General features: G+C 40.3%; 3 protein-coding genes and 2 pseudogenes across 4 annotated transcripts in view; 1 reads left to right on the plus strand and 4 right to left on the minus strand.

Annotated features, from left to right (window-relative positions):
• Positions 1-649, minus strand: part of LOC104739645 (zinc finger CCCH domain-containing protein 5-like) — a 6,384-nt gene extending 5,735 nt beyond the window's left edge. Inside the window, exons 1-2 of the mRNA XM_019236190.1 lie at positions 283-649; positions 15-173 (exon numbers count right to left, since the gene is read on the minus strand). Coding sequence (XP_019091735.1) covers positions 15-173; positions 283-630 — 507 coding nt within the window. The 5' untranslated portion in view covers positions 631-649. The remainder of the gene's footprint in view (positions 1-14; positions 174-282) is intronic.
• LOC104739644 (putative pentatricopeptide repeat-containing protein At1g10330) lies at positions 974-2,916 on the plus strand. Of its 2 annotated transcripts, XM_010460072.2 has the most exons (2): positions 974-1,059; positions 1,169-2,916. In XM_010460072.2, the coding sequence occupies exons 1-2, from the start codon at positions 1,022-1,024 to the stop codon at positions 2,544-2,546; spliced, it is 1,416 nt and encodes a 471-aa protein (XP_010458374.1). In that variant the 5' UTR covers positions 974-1,021; the 3' UTR covers positions 2,547-2,916. The 2 variants fall into 2 exon arrangements, with proteins under 2 accessions (XP_010458374.1, XP_019091736.1); XM_019236191.1 differs by lacking the exon at positions 974-1,059 and having other exon boundaries at positions 1,116-2,916.
• On the minus strand, positions 2,884-5,244 carry LOC104739643 (annotated as a pseudogene).
• LOC104739646 (dnaJ homolog subfamily B member 1-like) lies at positions 7,570-9,381 on the minus strand. The gene is made up of 2 exons (XM_010460077.2): positions 8,463-9,381; positions 7,570-8,214 (listed from the first exon to the last, which is right to left on the minus strand). The coding sequence occupies exons 1-2, from the start codon at positions 9,089-9,091 to the stop codon at positions 7,776-7,778; spliced, it is 1,068 nt and encodes a 355-aa protein (XP_010458379.1). The 5' UTR covers positions 9,092-9,381; the 3' UTR covers positions 7,570-7,775.
• LOC104739647 lies at positions 9,996-11,341 on the minus strand (annotated as a pseudogene).

Below are 12,367 nucleotides of genomic sequence, written 5' to 3' on the forward strand. Positions count from 1 at the left end.
AGATGATGGTTTACCTCGTTTCCATCTACCTGAACTACGGGCTTCTTTGGAACCCTCACTTTGTTCTTTCTGAGAATGATCTCGTTTCCCTGGAATATAATTTCTGGAGGCCCTTCTTCGATATATTCATATTCACCATCCTCATCCTCGCCACACTCATCGTTCCCACTAGCCTGCCAAAAGAAGCAAAAGGGGCTATGCAATTTAAACAATGAATTTGGCAGCAACCAAAGTGGGAGCATCAATAAGATATGAGAACCCTAACAAACAACAAAGCAGTACCTCAAGCTTTCTCAACTCGTCTAGATCCTTCCAACGCCTCTCTTCCTCTTCCCGCTTGGCTTCTTCTTCCTCTTCTTTCTTCCTCTTAATCTCCATAGCCTCTCTCCAAGCTCTCTCACTCTCCTCGAACTCCTTCAACTCCTTCTCTCTCATCCGCTCCTCCTCTTCCTCAATCGCCTTCAGCCTCTCCTGCTCCGCCGGATCGTTCAACTTAGCCTCCGCCTCTTCTCTCTCCTTCTCCGCTATCTCCTTCCTCACCTGCTTCCTCTTCAATTTCTTCATCGCTTTTCGCTTCTCCTTACGACTCATCTCCGCCGCTTTCTCTTTCCTCTCTTCAAAACCTTCCATCTCCCCCGCCGCTTCTTCTTCCTTTTCCGGTAGCGTTAACCGCTCTCGCTTCCCGGTGGTGGAAACACACAATTTTAATTTGAAGGGTATAAAATTCGGTTACATTGAACCGAAACCGTATGGTAAAGAAATCGACATAAAATTGGATCAAACCAATTCGGTTAGATTGAACCGAAACCGTATGGTAAAGAAATCGACATAAAATTGAATCAAACCATACCAAACCGGAGAACCCTAGTTGGTTAAATCATCTGAGATTCCAATTGCAGGTTTTGGGGATCAAGCCGATTGTACTTTTCTCCACTTTCGTCTTCACACTTTTGATTTGTAACTTTCTCAAAAAAAAATCGAATCTTTCTCCATCTTATATATACAGCGACGGTTTCACCGGATGCGAGATACGAGCACTGTAATCAAACTTATTCCTTTGTGAGTAACACTTCTTAAATTACTCATCTTTTTTGTTTTTTTGGGTTTCATTTACTTTTTGACTTTGCATACTAAATTGCATGCGTTGTTCTTCATTCTCGGGTTTCAGATTGTCTCTTGAAGACGCACTTCATCTTCTCCAACGTTTCTTCAACTCTTCAAACCAGATTAAGCAGATTCACACTATCCTCTTTACGAGCAACGCATTGGTCGCTTCAAGATGGAAAACGAAATGCGTCTACAACACTCTCATTCGGTCTTATCTCATTACAGGACAATACAAGACCTCTCTTGCTCTCTTCACCCACATGCTTGCAAGCCAAGTCCGACCAATCAACCTCACTTTCCCTTCTCTGATAAAAGCAGCGTGTTCATCTTTCTCTGTTTCTTATGGTGTTGCCTTACATGGCCAAACTCTTAAACGGGGTGTTCTATGGGACCCTTTTGTTCAGACTTCTTTTGTTCGATTCTATGGTGAAGTCTGTGATTTAAAAAGCTCGAGGAAGATGTTTGATGGTATTGTAGGCCCTTGTGTTGTAGCTTGTAACAGTTTGCTTGACGCTTGTGGAAGAAACGGAGAGATGGATTTTGCTTTCGAGTTATTTCAGAGAATGCCTGTAAGTGATGTGGTTTCTTGGACTACTGTTATCAATGGGTTTAGTAAGAACGGGTTACACGCCAAAGCTGTTATGCTTTTTGGTGAGATGATGATACAGAATGAGTGTGAGGTAATAACACCCAATGAGGCAACTTTCGTTAGTGTGCTATCTTCTTGTGCTAATTTGGATCGAGGAGGTCTTCATTTGGGGAAGCAGATTCATGGATATGTTACAACGAGAGAGATCATCCTCACTACTACTTTGGGTACTGCTTTGCTCGATATGTATGGAAAAGCCGGTGACTTGGAAATGGCATTGACCATTTTCCGTCAAATTCGTGATAAAAAAGTTTGTGCGTGGAATGCGATAATATCAGCTCTTGCCTCCAATGGTAGACCTAAGAAAGCGCTACATATGTTTGAGATGATGAAATCGATGAATGTCCATCCAAATGGGATTACTTTACTTGCAGTACTCACAGCCTGTGCTAGGTCTAGACTCGTGGACTTAGGTATCCAGTTGTTCTCTTCCATATGTGGCGAGTACAAGATCATTCCAACATCAGAGCATTATGGTTGCATTGTTGATCTCATAGGCAGAGCTGGACTATTGGTTGACGCGGCCAATTTCATTAAAAATCTGCCATTCGAGCCTGATGCTTCTGTTCTCGGAGCTCTTTTGGGCGCCTGCAAGATTCATGAGAACGCTGAGTTAGGAAAAAAAGTAGGTAAACAGCTTATAGGACTGCAACCTAAACACTGTGGCCAGTATGTAGCATTGTCGACGTTAAATGCTTTGGATAGCAATTGGTCAGAAGCAGAACAGATGAGGAAAGCCATGACAGGAACTGGAATTCGGAAAATCCCTGCTTACAGTGTGCTGTCTTAAGGCTTGAGAAGTGAGAAGCACTGTGTGATCTCTGTTCTGTTCTACTATGTTCAGTTCACTCATAGCGGCTTTCTGTAGAATTCTTTGATAAAGAAGATCAAGAGCTTACTTGAAGACTAAATGTCAGCACAGCAGCGTCCACCAAGCACTCTCTTAAGGTTATTCTTCTGTTCTGACGTTAACCTTGACGGGAACAAGATCACAAAGTAGACTTGGAGGTCTTTTCTTTCCAAAGGGTCTTTAGTGGGCATTTTGTCGTTTAGGATCACAATCTCTTGACCCTGTTTTACAATATCCAGTTAAGAGTTGTTGAGCGTGAAGCCGGTTAAAGCATCTATAAGAGAGACCTTTCTTCTTGAGAATCAGATGAGATAAATATGACTACATATTCTCTTTTTTCATACATGCTTGCTCGAAAGATAAACAACTTTTTTCAAAAGATTCAATAGGTGAAATAGCCTGATTTTCCGGAGGCAGCCAAATCTGAGTTGGTCCTTGCAAAGGAAGGCCTATCTCCTTCACTGAGATTGCTTTTTCGTAATGCGGAGGCCAGATGCTCTGAGCTGGTCCTTGCAAAGGGAGGTAAATCTCCGACACGTCTTTTCTTGATATAGTAAACCGGTATATCTCCTACACGATTCATCTTCTTGAACCAATGACTGATGGTCTCAACTCCAAGATAGGAAAAGAGTACTGTCAACGATCCACGGGCAACAGATACAATGGCTGGAAACAACCATCCTGTTCCGTGTAAATGTGGTATGGTTACCCAAGATGCCGCTACATAAGCCGTCGCCATGAACCCTACAGAAACCCACATCATCCTGTGTGTGGCCACCAATAATCTCTTTAAAGGTTTCCTCTTGAAAGGTATGATGCTAACAAGAAGAATAACGATGCACAACGATGTGAACAGTGCGATGTTGTTGCATATTGCAAAGACTTTGAACGCTGCTGTATTGCCTACAATCGATTTCCCTCTCCATGGACCATCGTCGTAGACGCCGCCAGGAGGGTTTATCCCACCGGCATAAGAAACTGAAGCAATTAGGACTGCCACGATCGCGATCGTGTTTCTTGCATTTTGTAAGGCCTCTATATGCATCTCATATTCCATGCCCTTACGACCTCTTTCCGCTTCCCCTTTCTTTGTCCTCTTTATCTCTGCTATCTCTGATGTTTTTGTTTCGATTAGCTCAAGCAACCGTATTATCTCGTTCTGTTTAGAGCTTTTGCAGCTAACTAAAGTTTTAATGCGTTCCAGAGATCGTTTATGGAATGGATTGGAGTGGCTCTCAAGTACTTCAGTGTTCTTAGAATCCTGCTCGGTATCGAACCTCAGCCAGCTTGATAGCAACTCAAAGTCTTCCGCTTCTTGAGGGAGAAGGTGAGAAGCTGCAAAACCCATCTTGTTCTTGTAGCTGATATCCACGATCTTCTTACCAACAATGTAACGTATCAGCTAAAATTTATTCAGTAGGGATATGTCAGAGGAGATACGACAAAATACAAGAAATTCTGAAGCAGAACTGAATCATATTCCTTTTTATTTCTCTATGGGGTTCCTAACATAGAGCATATCACAGGTCAAAAAATGTAACTAAAATATGCTTTGGGTTTATACAGGGGAAAGCAACGACGAAAAGTAGAAAACTACTCACCGGAGCACAACAAGCGAGGGAGGCAGCAATATGTAAAACAGTGTTGCCATTTTCATCAGTTTGCTGCAAAAGATCTTGGCTATTAATGCCCACACTCTCGGCCATGAAAACGAAGGCATCTATGTTTTTGTTTCGTGCAGCGAGATGAAAGACTGTCTCTTTTGATGGCGTGAGAAAGCCAAAAGACAACGGAGCCTTTTCCAGGAACTCTTCCAGGATTACAACCGAGCCTCTGAGGACCGCCAGATGCAGAGGTGATAAACCATTGGCGTTAAGAGCTTCTTCTAGTCCTTTATCAAGGCCTAACAATATACTTGTCAGTTCGAAGTCCCCTCTATCACAAGCATGATGCAGAAGTGTTGATAGCGAGCTGCCTTCGACCACCCAAGCTTCTTCCCTAGCTAGGTCTGGGAATCTCTCTAGTATAATTGCTGCAATACCTGACAATGATCCGAACACACTAATGAGCCAGTGTGAGTTTATGTAAGATTACGGAAAAATGTTGAGCATACAGACACGTGAAACTTACAGGTGGATCCACTTGATAGGGCGAAATTGAGTTCATCAAGGCCGATTGATGGTGTCTTTTCCGCAACGAGTGTGGCAGCCTCCATGGAAATGCTGCGACAAGCTAGGTGGAGGGGTGTTTGGTTGTTATTGTTGCGTGCGGAACAAGCTTCTAATCCAAACTCTAACATGGTCATAACTATGTTAACTTCTCCAAGGAGAGCAGCGAGATGCAAAGGTGTGTTTCCGTATCTGTTTCGGGAATAGAGGAGGGAAGGTCGGAGCTCAATAATCTTTGAGACGAGTTCTCCATGTCCATGCTTGGCAGCCATGTGCAACACAGTGTTGCTGTGTTGTTCATCGCATCTCTCCTCCAGCCACGAATCTCTCTTTGCCACCAGACCAGAAAAGCTGGAACGTCGTTTCTTAGGATCGTTTGGAAGATCGGCTGCATCTTTTCTCAAGAAAATGAGAGCTAATTAAAAGAGTAGGAGTCCTTTACCTTGGGAGAGGGAGATCCCAAGTAGTTTATACAGNGTTTGGTTGCTATTGTTGCGTGCGGAACAAGCTTCTAATCCAAACTCTAACATGGTCATAACTATGTTAACTTCTCCAAGGAGAGCAGCGAGATGCAAAGGTGTGTTTCCGTATCTGTTTCGGGAATAGAGGAGGGAAGGTCGGAGCTCAATAATCTTTGAGACGAGTTCTCCATGTCCATGCTTGGCAGCCATGTGCAACACAGTGTTGCTGTGTTGTTCATCGCATCTCTCCTCCAGCCACGAATCTCTCTTTGCCACCAGACCAGAAAAGCTGGAACGTCGTTTCTTAGGATCGTTTGGAAGATCGGCTGCATCTTTTCTCAAGAAAATGAGAGCTAATTAAAAGAGTAGGAGTCCTTTACCTTGGGAGAGGGAGATCCCAAGTAGTTTATACAGTATATCTTTGTTATGATGACTAGTAGATGATAAGAGTTTGGAACTTTATTGATAACAAAACAAAAAGTATTAATAAGAGTCTGGTGGTTGTAGTGTGTCCTAAAACGCGTTTTATAGTCATTGTAACCAAAGGCAGAGGGCAGCCTATTTCTTTTTTCTCGTTCGCGAGCAATTTTTTTGACTTTCCCACAAGATAATAAGTGAAGACGTGACAGGACGACCAAATCCAATTATATTTCTGTGAACGAAATAAAATGTAATTTGTAAGATTATTTCTAGGAAATTTTTGACGAAATTGTTTCTAATTTTTCCTTATTTCAAAGAAATTCTTGACAAAAATTTTACAATCTCTCCTTATTTTCTTAATTACATTATACAGTATTTTTTAGCTTTTTTATTCAGACCATTAACAAACATATAGAGTCAAATAGAAATAGGCCAAGTTCTACTTCAAAAACAATTCTGATTCCGGTTTTTTGTTTTATTCATAGACACAAAGGTAAAAAGGTTACAAACAAAAAAAAACCTCATATGCATACTGCATCAGAATGTTAGATTATCTATCAACTAATGAACCGATGGAGGATGAGGAAATGTACTCAGAAAAAAATCACTTAGATAGTTTTTTGCCACTTCAACCTAGTGTTATAAGTTCAAAATGGAAACTAAATGAGTGACTTATCTACTTAAGTTATAGTGTATTTATGGTTTGCTTTTGATGACACGTTGAGTGTATATTTTTTAAGCTCACGGGTGCACAAGATATTCACTTAATCTACAAGTTTTTTCCAGTCCTAAATTTCGTCACATCATGCGAAGTACCGAATATATGTAGTGTGCATTCCATTTCTTTGTCCAAATTCAAAATTTATGGTTTGATTTGAATCCATTTCCGCAGGTAAATAATCAACAATACTTTCATTATTGATGTTTATTTCAACTACCACCATATCATATTCGAAACTAAATACCGCTACATTTTCCCAGCACTGTTCCCATTAGATGAAGTTGAATTCTAGTCTCACAAAAAAGCTTAAGGGCTGGTTCGCCATGATCAAGTCGTAGGTGTCCAGTGTTTTTAAGAAGTAAGTTGGGTTTCCTGAAGAAATAAAGTTGGGTTACTTTTGCTTTGTTCTGGTACTTTTTATGAGGGTTGGGTTTTTGTTTGAATCTGGTGGATTGATTTTAATCTATTTGGAGATCATATCAAAAAAATATATATATATATTTTTTCTTTATTAATTGGTGTAGTTTTTTTTCAAAATGATAATTTTATATACAAAGCAAGGCAAGGTAAGGTTGTGCGTGCGGCCTTAAATCCAATATACTCCTTCTGTTTCATATTAAGTATTATTTTAGGATTTCTCACACATATTAAAAAATCATTAAATTTTCTATTTTATCCCTTATTAATATATTATACAATTTTTTCTATTGGTCAATACATAAATTAATAGGGATAAAATTGGATAATTTACCAAACATCTACATTGGAAATACATAGTGACACTTAATCCTATGAAACAGATGGAATATAAAATACTCGGCCGCTTTTCTGATATTAATGTTTAAGTAGTTTAGTGGTTAGGTGAGTGTTATATAATGTGCAGTTGAGCTGTTCGAAATTTCGAATCACACCTATTTCGAGTAGACCATAAGAGATGGAATTTTACGATAACAAAACAAAAAAAAATTAGCATGACTTGGCTTCTGGGTTTTCTTTCTTTTTCGATCTTCTTATTTCTTGACGAAATTGTTTTCAATCTTTCCTTATTTCTAATAAATTCTTCACGAAATCTTTTGCAATCCTTTCCTTATTTTCTGAATCATATACAGCATTTTCGTTTAAAGTTCAATCTTTGCTTTTCAGACCAGTTTACTCTCTCTTTGTTCCTATCTCACCATTAACATAGAGTCAAATAGGCCAAGTTCTACTTCAAAAACAATCCGTTCTAGCCTCATCCGATTCCGGTTTTTGTTTTATTTCATAAACACATAAAGTTTACAAAAACCAAAAAAAAAAAAAAAAAAAGAACTCAAATGTATGTACACTGAAATGACTACAGCTTTTCTGTAGTTAAAAGAAGATTCAAGTACTTTACTCGAAAACTAAAAATGTCAACTCATCAGCTTCCACCAAGAACTCTCCTGAGGTCATTCTTCTGTTCTGACGTTAGCATTGACGGGAACAAGATCTCAAAGCTGACTCTGAGGTCTCCTCTTTTCAAAGGGTCTTTAGTAGGCATTCCTTCATTTGGAATCACAATCTCCTGCCCCGGTTTTACAATATCGAGAACCGGGATCGTTAAGTTCCTCCCGTCCAGAGTCGTTACGCTAATCGTGAGACCTGTTAAAGCATCTATAAGAGAGACTTGCTTCTCCAGAATCAGATCATTACCGTCTCTTTTGAATACCGAATGCGGTTTCTCATCCACCACGAATATTAGATCCGCAGGAGTGACACCAGGTTCTTGGTTTCCTTTCTCCGGGAAAGTGATCTTAGTCCCTCTCTTCCAACCTGGTTTTATGTCTATCTTCAAAATCTCTTGGACTGTCTTTGGCTTCCTGTAATAAAAACATCATATCAGAAAGACAAAATCAAAGCTCATATTGCTCCCTCCACAACAAGATCAGTCACAATCACTTCTTCAGAACCTTGTAGTAGCTACAAACTCTAATTGGGAAACAGATCATCAAACAATGTAAAAGGAAGCTTATCAGACAATCTAAGGAAGCATCATCAAAACCTAATCTCTCATTCACTCTACGAGATCGATCAAAGGCTATTAACGAGATGAAGAGAGAAAACGAACCCGAAATCATCAGGAACAACGCGAGAGATACGCATCTTCTTCTTGGCACCTTTGTAGAGCTCCTCAAGAGTGCACGCCAATTTACTCTCAATAGCCGGTGCCTTCCTATTCGCCGGCGGCGGAGGCGGAGGCGTCTTTTTGTTCGTCGGCGGCGTTTTTCTATTAGCCTGACTCCCTGCTTCTGCACTTTTAAATCTCCGGCCAACACCATCGCCGCCGCCATCTCCACGTGTCCTTCCGCTACTCCCACCGCCGAAAGCATCTCCAGATTCGCCGAAAAACTCCGCGAAGATATCCTCAGCATCACGAGGATAATACCGGAACTCGGAGTTACTAGAAGAGTAGCTCCGCTGCTGCTGGTGATGCTGCGCCGCCGTCTCCGCCGCGGTAGGTAAATCTGTAGATTTAAGACCTTCTTCCCCGTACTGATCGTAGATCTGACGTCTCTGAGGATCGCTGAGGACGTCATAGGCTTCGGAGATCTGCTTGAACTTAGCTTCGGCTTCTTTCTTGCTGGTAGGGTTTTTGTCAGGGTGCCATTTCATCGCCATTCTCCGGTAAGACTTTTTGAGATCATCTTCGTTAGCGTTTCGATTCACCTTCAGTACATTGTAGTAATCGACCCCCATTGATCCGTCCGTCCCTAAAAACAAAAGTCAAAACCACGAAATCGAGATAATCTCAGGTGAAATAAATCGAGCAAACGAATCGAAATTGGAAATTTTCACAGAGATTGCAGAAAACAAAATAAAGGAACCGGATTCGAGATTTTGTTTGAAATCTGAAATCGGAAGAGAGGAATGAAAAAAAAAAAAAAAAAAAAANAGGAAGAGTGGAGTGCGTGTAAGGTAGTAGAAAGAAGAAGAAGAAGAAAGAACATGTTGATTGTTTGACAATGGAGAATGACAAATATATTCTTAATGGAGCCACGTGGCATTTATTGTCACTTATCTTTAAACTTCATCTCTTACTACTATTTATTGTGGCCGGGTGAATGAATGTGGTAAAAACGAGGAAAGTTCACTTTCATTTTCCTTTTTTCTTTTTTTTTTTTTTTAATTTTTTTATTAGACAAAAATTCTCTTGATAGCTTAAATGGAATTTACGTGACAAATTTGTATCCCTTTTTTATATAATTAATTTAGGTAATGAAATCTAAAATAACCATATTTAAATTAAACGAGAAAGAATTATTACTTTATTTAGCCGACAACAAAATAAAAACAGATGCAATAATTAAACCGACCAAACCAACTTAATCTAGAGAATCAGAGTATTAATTGTGTAATGTATAATAACAGGCGGCCAAGTTTGGTCAGAATATTTGACAAGTGGTTTTGATAATTTACAAAAAGAAATGTTTATGGCAAGTCTAGCTTGATCTCATGTATAATATATGTTCGGAAGTGCTTGAATCATGCCGAGGAAAGTGAAGATTAGTATTATGAACTTATCCATATGATCTCATTAACACCATGTAAGTGTAATACCTTGGTATTCAACATGTATCACTGATCTAAATACTTTGCTCTGTCTTTTTTAACTCCAATAAATTTCCAACGTATATGCAAAATACATAAAAGCTATATTTGGATGTGCCTTTGGTTTTATTACACTTCACAGTACAACATAACTTACAATCTTACATCTTAGTAAACCCATTCCACACCAACATAACTTACATGCATCCTAGTAAACCAATTTCAATACCTACAGCCAATTTTTGCAATCTCAGTCCCCAAATTCGATATCCCCTTGACTTTAGGACTGCTGCCTAGGAAAGACCTTCCTTGCGAATTCAGCGAGCTTGGTAATCTCGGGCATAATAGGTTCCACAGCGGGATCATTACAAAACCGCTCTGCCCATTTGGACAGAGAAGGAGACTCGCTCTCATCAAGAAATTTATGGCCGGCATCCAACTCGGCGACTCTCAACCAACCCAAGAAGCTCCCCAAGGCAATGTCGAGGTACCCGATATGGTCAGTACTCAGTACCGTTGAAGAACGGTTTTCCTTTGCTGCAATCCGCGAATGCTTTCTCAAGAAGCTCGGTCCTTTCTTCGACTTCAGCTATGGCTGCTTTTTTCTCTTCTTCTCCTTGAGCTGTTAGGATACTTCTCAGAGAGAAAAACCACTTTTATAAATATCCAATTAAGACAGCATACAAGATTTTAAGATTAGCTAATTAATGCCACAATATGTATCGTAGAGATTAGAGAAGATACTGAACAAAAATGTCTAACTTCTTTCCAAAACTAAGTTGTTAAAGTTGACTCTGGGTATAGAAGTTAGCTGAAGCTGGACTAGTCCAATCCTATCCAGTTTTAATCTGTTATATAGTGTTACTAGTTACTACAGACTCTTAACCGGATTAAACTGCTACAATTTTGGGGATATACTAAATTCACTAAAAGCCACATAATCTGTTAATTCCCAGTATAGTTGTAATTAAATGCAAATGATCAAAGTGAAAACAGTAAGTGAAGGAACAAAATCAAACTATGAACCTTATCGTCTATGTAGGAAGCCCAAAAACGAGCGATGGCCTTGTCGTAAGGATGAGGCGGGAGAATGGACGGTCCAGATGAGTTCCAAGCCTCGTCGATGTACTGAACGATGATGTTGGACTCACAAACCGGTTGGTCAGCGTGATTCAGAACCGGTATCTTCTTGTGAACCGGGTTAGATTTGAGGAGCAATTCGCTTTTTGAACCGAACGTCTCCTGGAGGAATTCGTAGCTAATAGATTTGTGGTGGAGAGCGATCCTCGCCCTCATGACGAAGACACTCGCCCATGAGCCTATCAGCTTCACGTCGTCGGTCGCCATTTTATCCCGCAGCTTATTAAGAACCGTGTCCGAGAGAGAGAGAGACTTAAATTTGATCGTATGGAGTCGGCTCGGTTTCAATCAGAGGGTTTTAGGTGAATGAAAAACTACAGACTTGTAAACTAGTGGATCATATAAATTTCAGGCCCATTAAAACGAAGACCGACTCATAGAAATTTCAGGCCCATTAAAACGAAGTCCATTCTCTCTCTAACCGCCCCGTATATATAAAAAATATATAAGCAACTATTCAAAATATCTCGACCCACGGACGTCCCTAGTTTGTATTCGCTCCAGGTACAAGTTCTCGCTCCTTTTATCTCTCACGGTTTCTTAGAAAATTATTCGGAAACCCTAGACGATTACGGCCGTGTTCCTCTCTCTCTTGTCTTTGATTTCCGTACTAGCTAGCTAGATTAAAGTCCTTACTACTGTGATTTGAATTTGGTTATAGTGTTTTTGAAAGGTATTTAGTGATGGAGGCGAATGGTGATCCGACAGCGGTTTTTTTGGCTCATCAATACGTGTCCCATCCCTAATGGATTTGATGCTCGTTGGGTCCGTCCGTCTATAAAACGTTTTTTGAGGAACCTTGGCTACTCTGGTCCCCTCACCGTCACTGCCGTTGGCGTACTATCAGGCGTCCCTCTTGACATCCTGGAAGGACTCTATTCCAGTGGAATCTGTCTTGCTGACGTCCTCCACGACGGTTAATATCATTCTCTCATATCCTTTTATTTATACCTTTTCTACAGTTTTTCTTTGAAGAATCCTTTTAAAGTCTTTTGTCTTTCTGTTTCAAACAGCATGCTGGCCAAGCCCTGGGGATGTTATTTATAATTTTACCCATAAAACTACACCTCCAGCCAACATAATGGTAATATCCGGTCCAGGAACCTACCCTTGTGTTGTTCCTCGCTTGCTAGGTGATGGATTCAACGTTCTTCAGCCGTTTCCAGTTGAGTCTCTCCACGGCTTTTTTCATCCAGGTCTGTGTTTTTCCTCTCTCACCCTATAGTTTTATTTTGTTGGATTAATAACCAGTGGCTAAATTGTCTAATCCCCCCCCCCCCCCCC

This window comes from Camelina sativa, chromosome 14 (genome assembly GCF_000633955.1).
Source record: "Camelina sativa cultivar DH55 chromosome 14, Cs, whole genome shotgun sequence".
In the NCBI taxonomy this organism is placed as follows: domain Eukaryota; kingdom Viridiplantae; phylum Streptophyta; class Magnoliopsida; order Brassicales; family Brassicaceae; genus Camelina; species Camelina sativa.

Coding starts and splice junctions, on each gene's coding strand:
- LOC104739644 (XM_010460072.2), top strand. CDS start 1,022: ATGCGAGATACGAGCACTGTAATCAAACTTATTCCTTT. Junction 1,060..1,168: donor GTAATCAAACTTATTCCTTT/GTGAGTAACACT, acceptor CTCGGGTTTCAG/ATTGTCTCTTGAAGACGCAC.
- LOC104739646 (XM_010460077.2), bottom strand. CDS start 9,091: ATGGGGGTCGATTACTACAATGTACTGAAGGTGAATCGAAACGCTAAC. Junction 8,215..8,462: donor GTTGTTCCTGATGATTTCGG/GTTCGTTTTCTC, acceptor TTTTTATTACAG/GAAGCCAAAGACAGTCCAAG.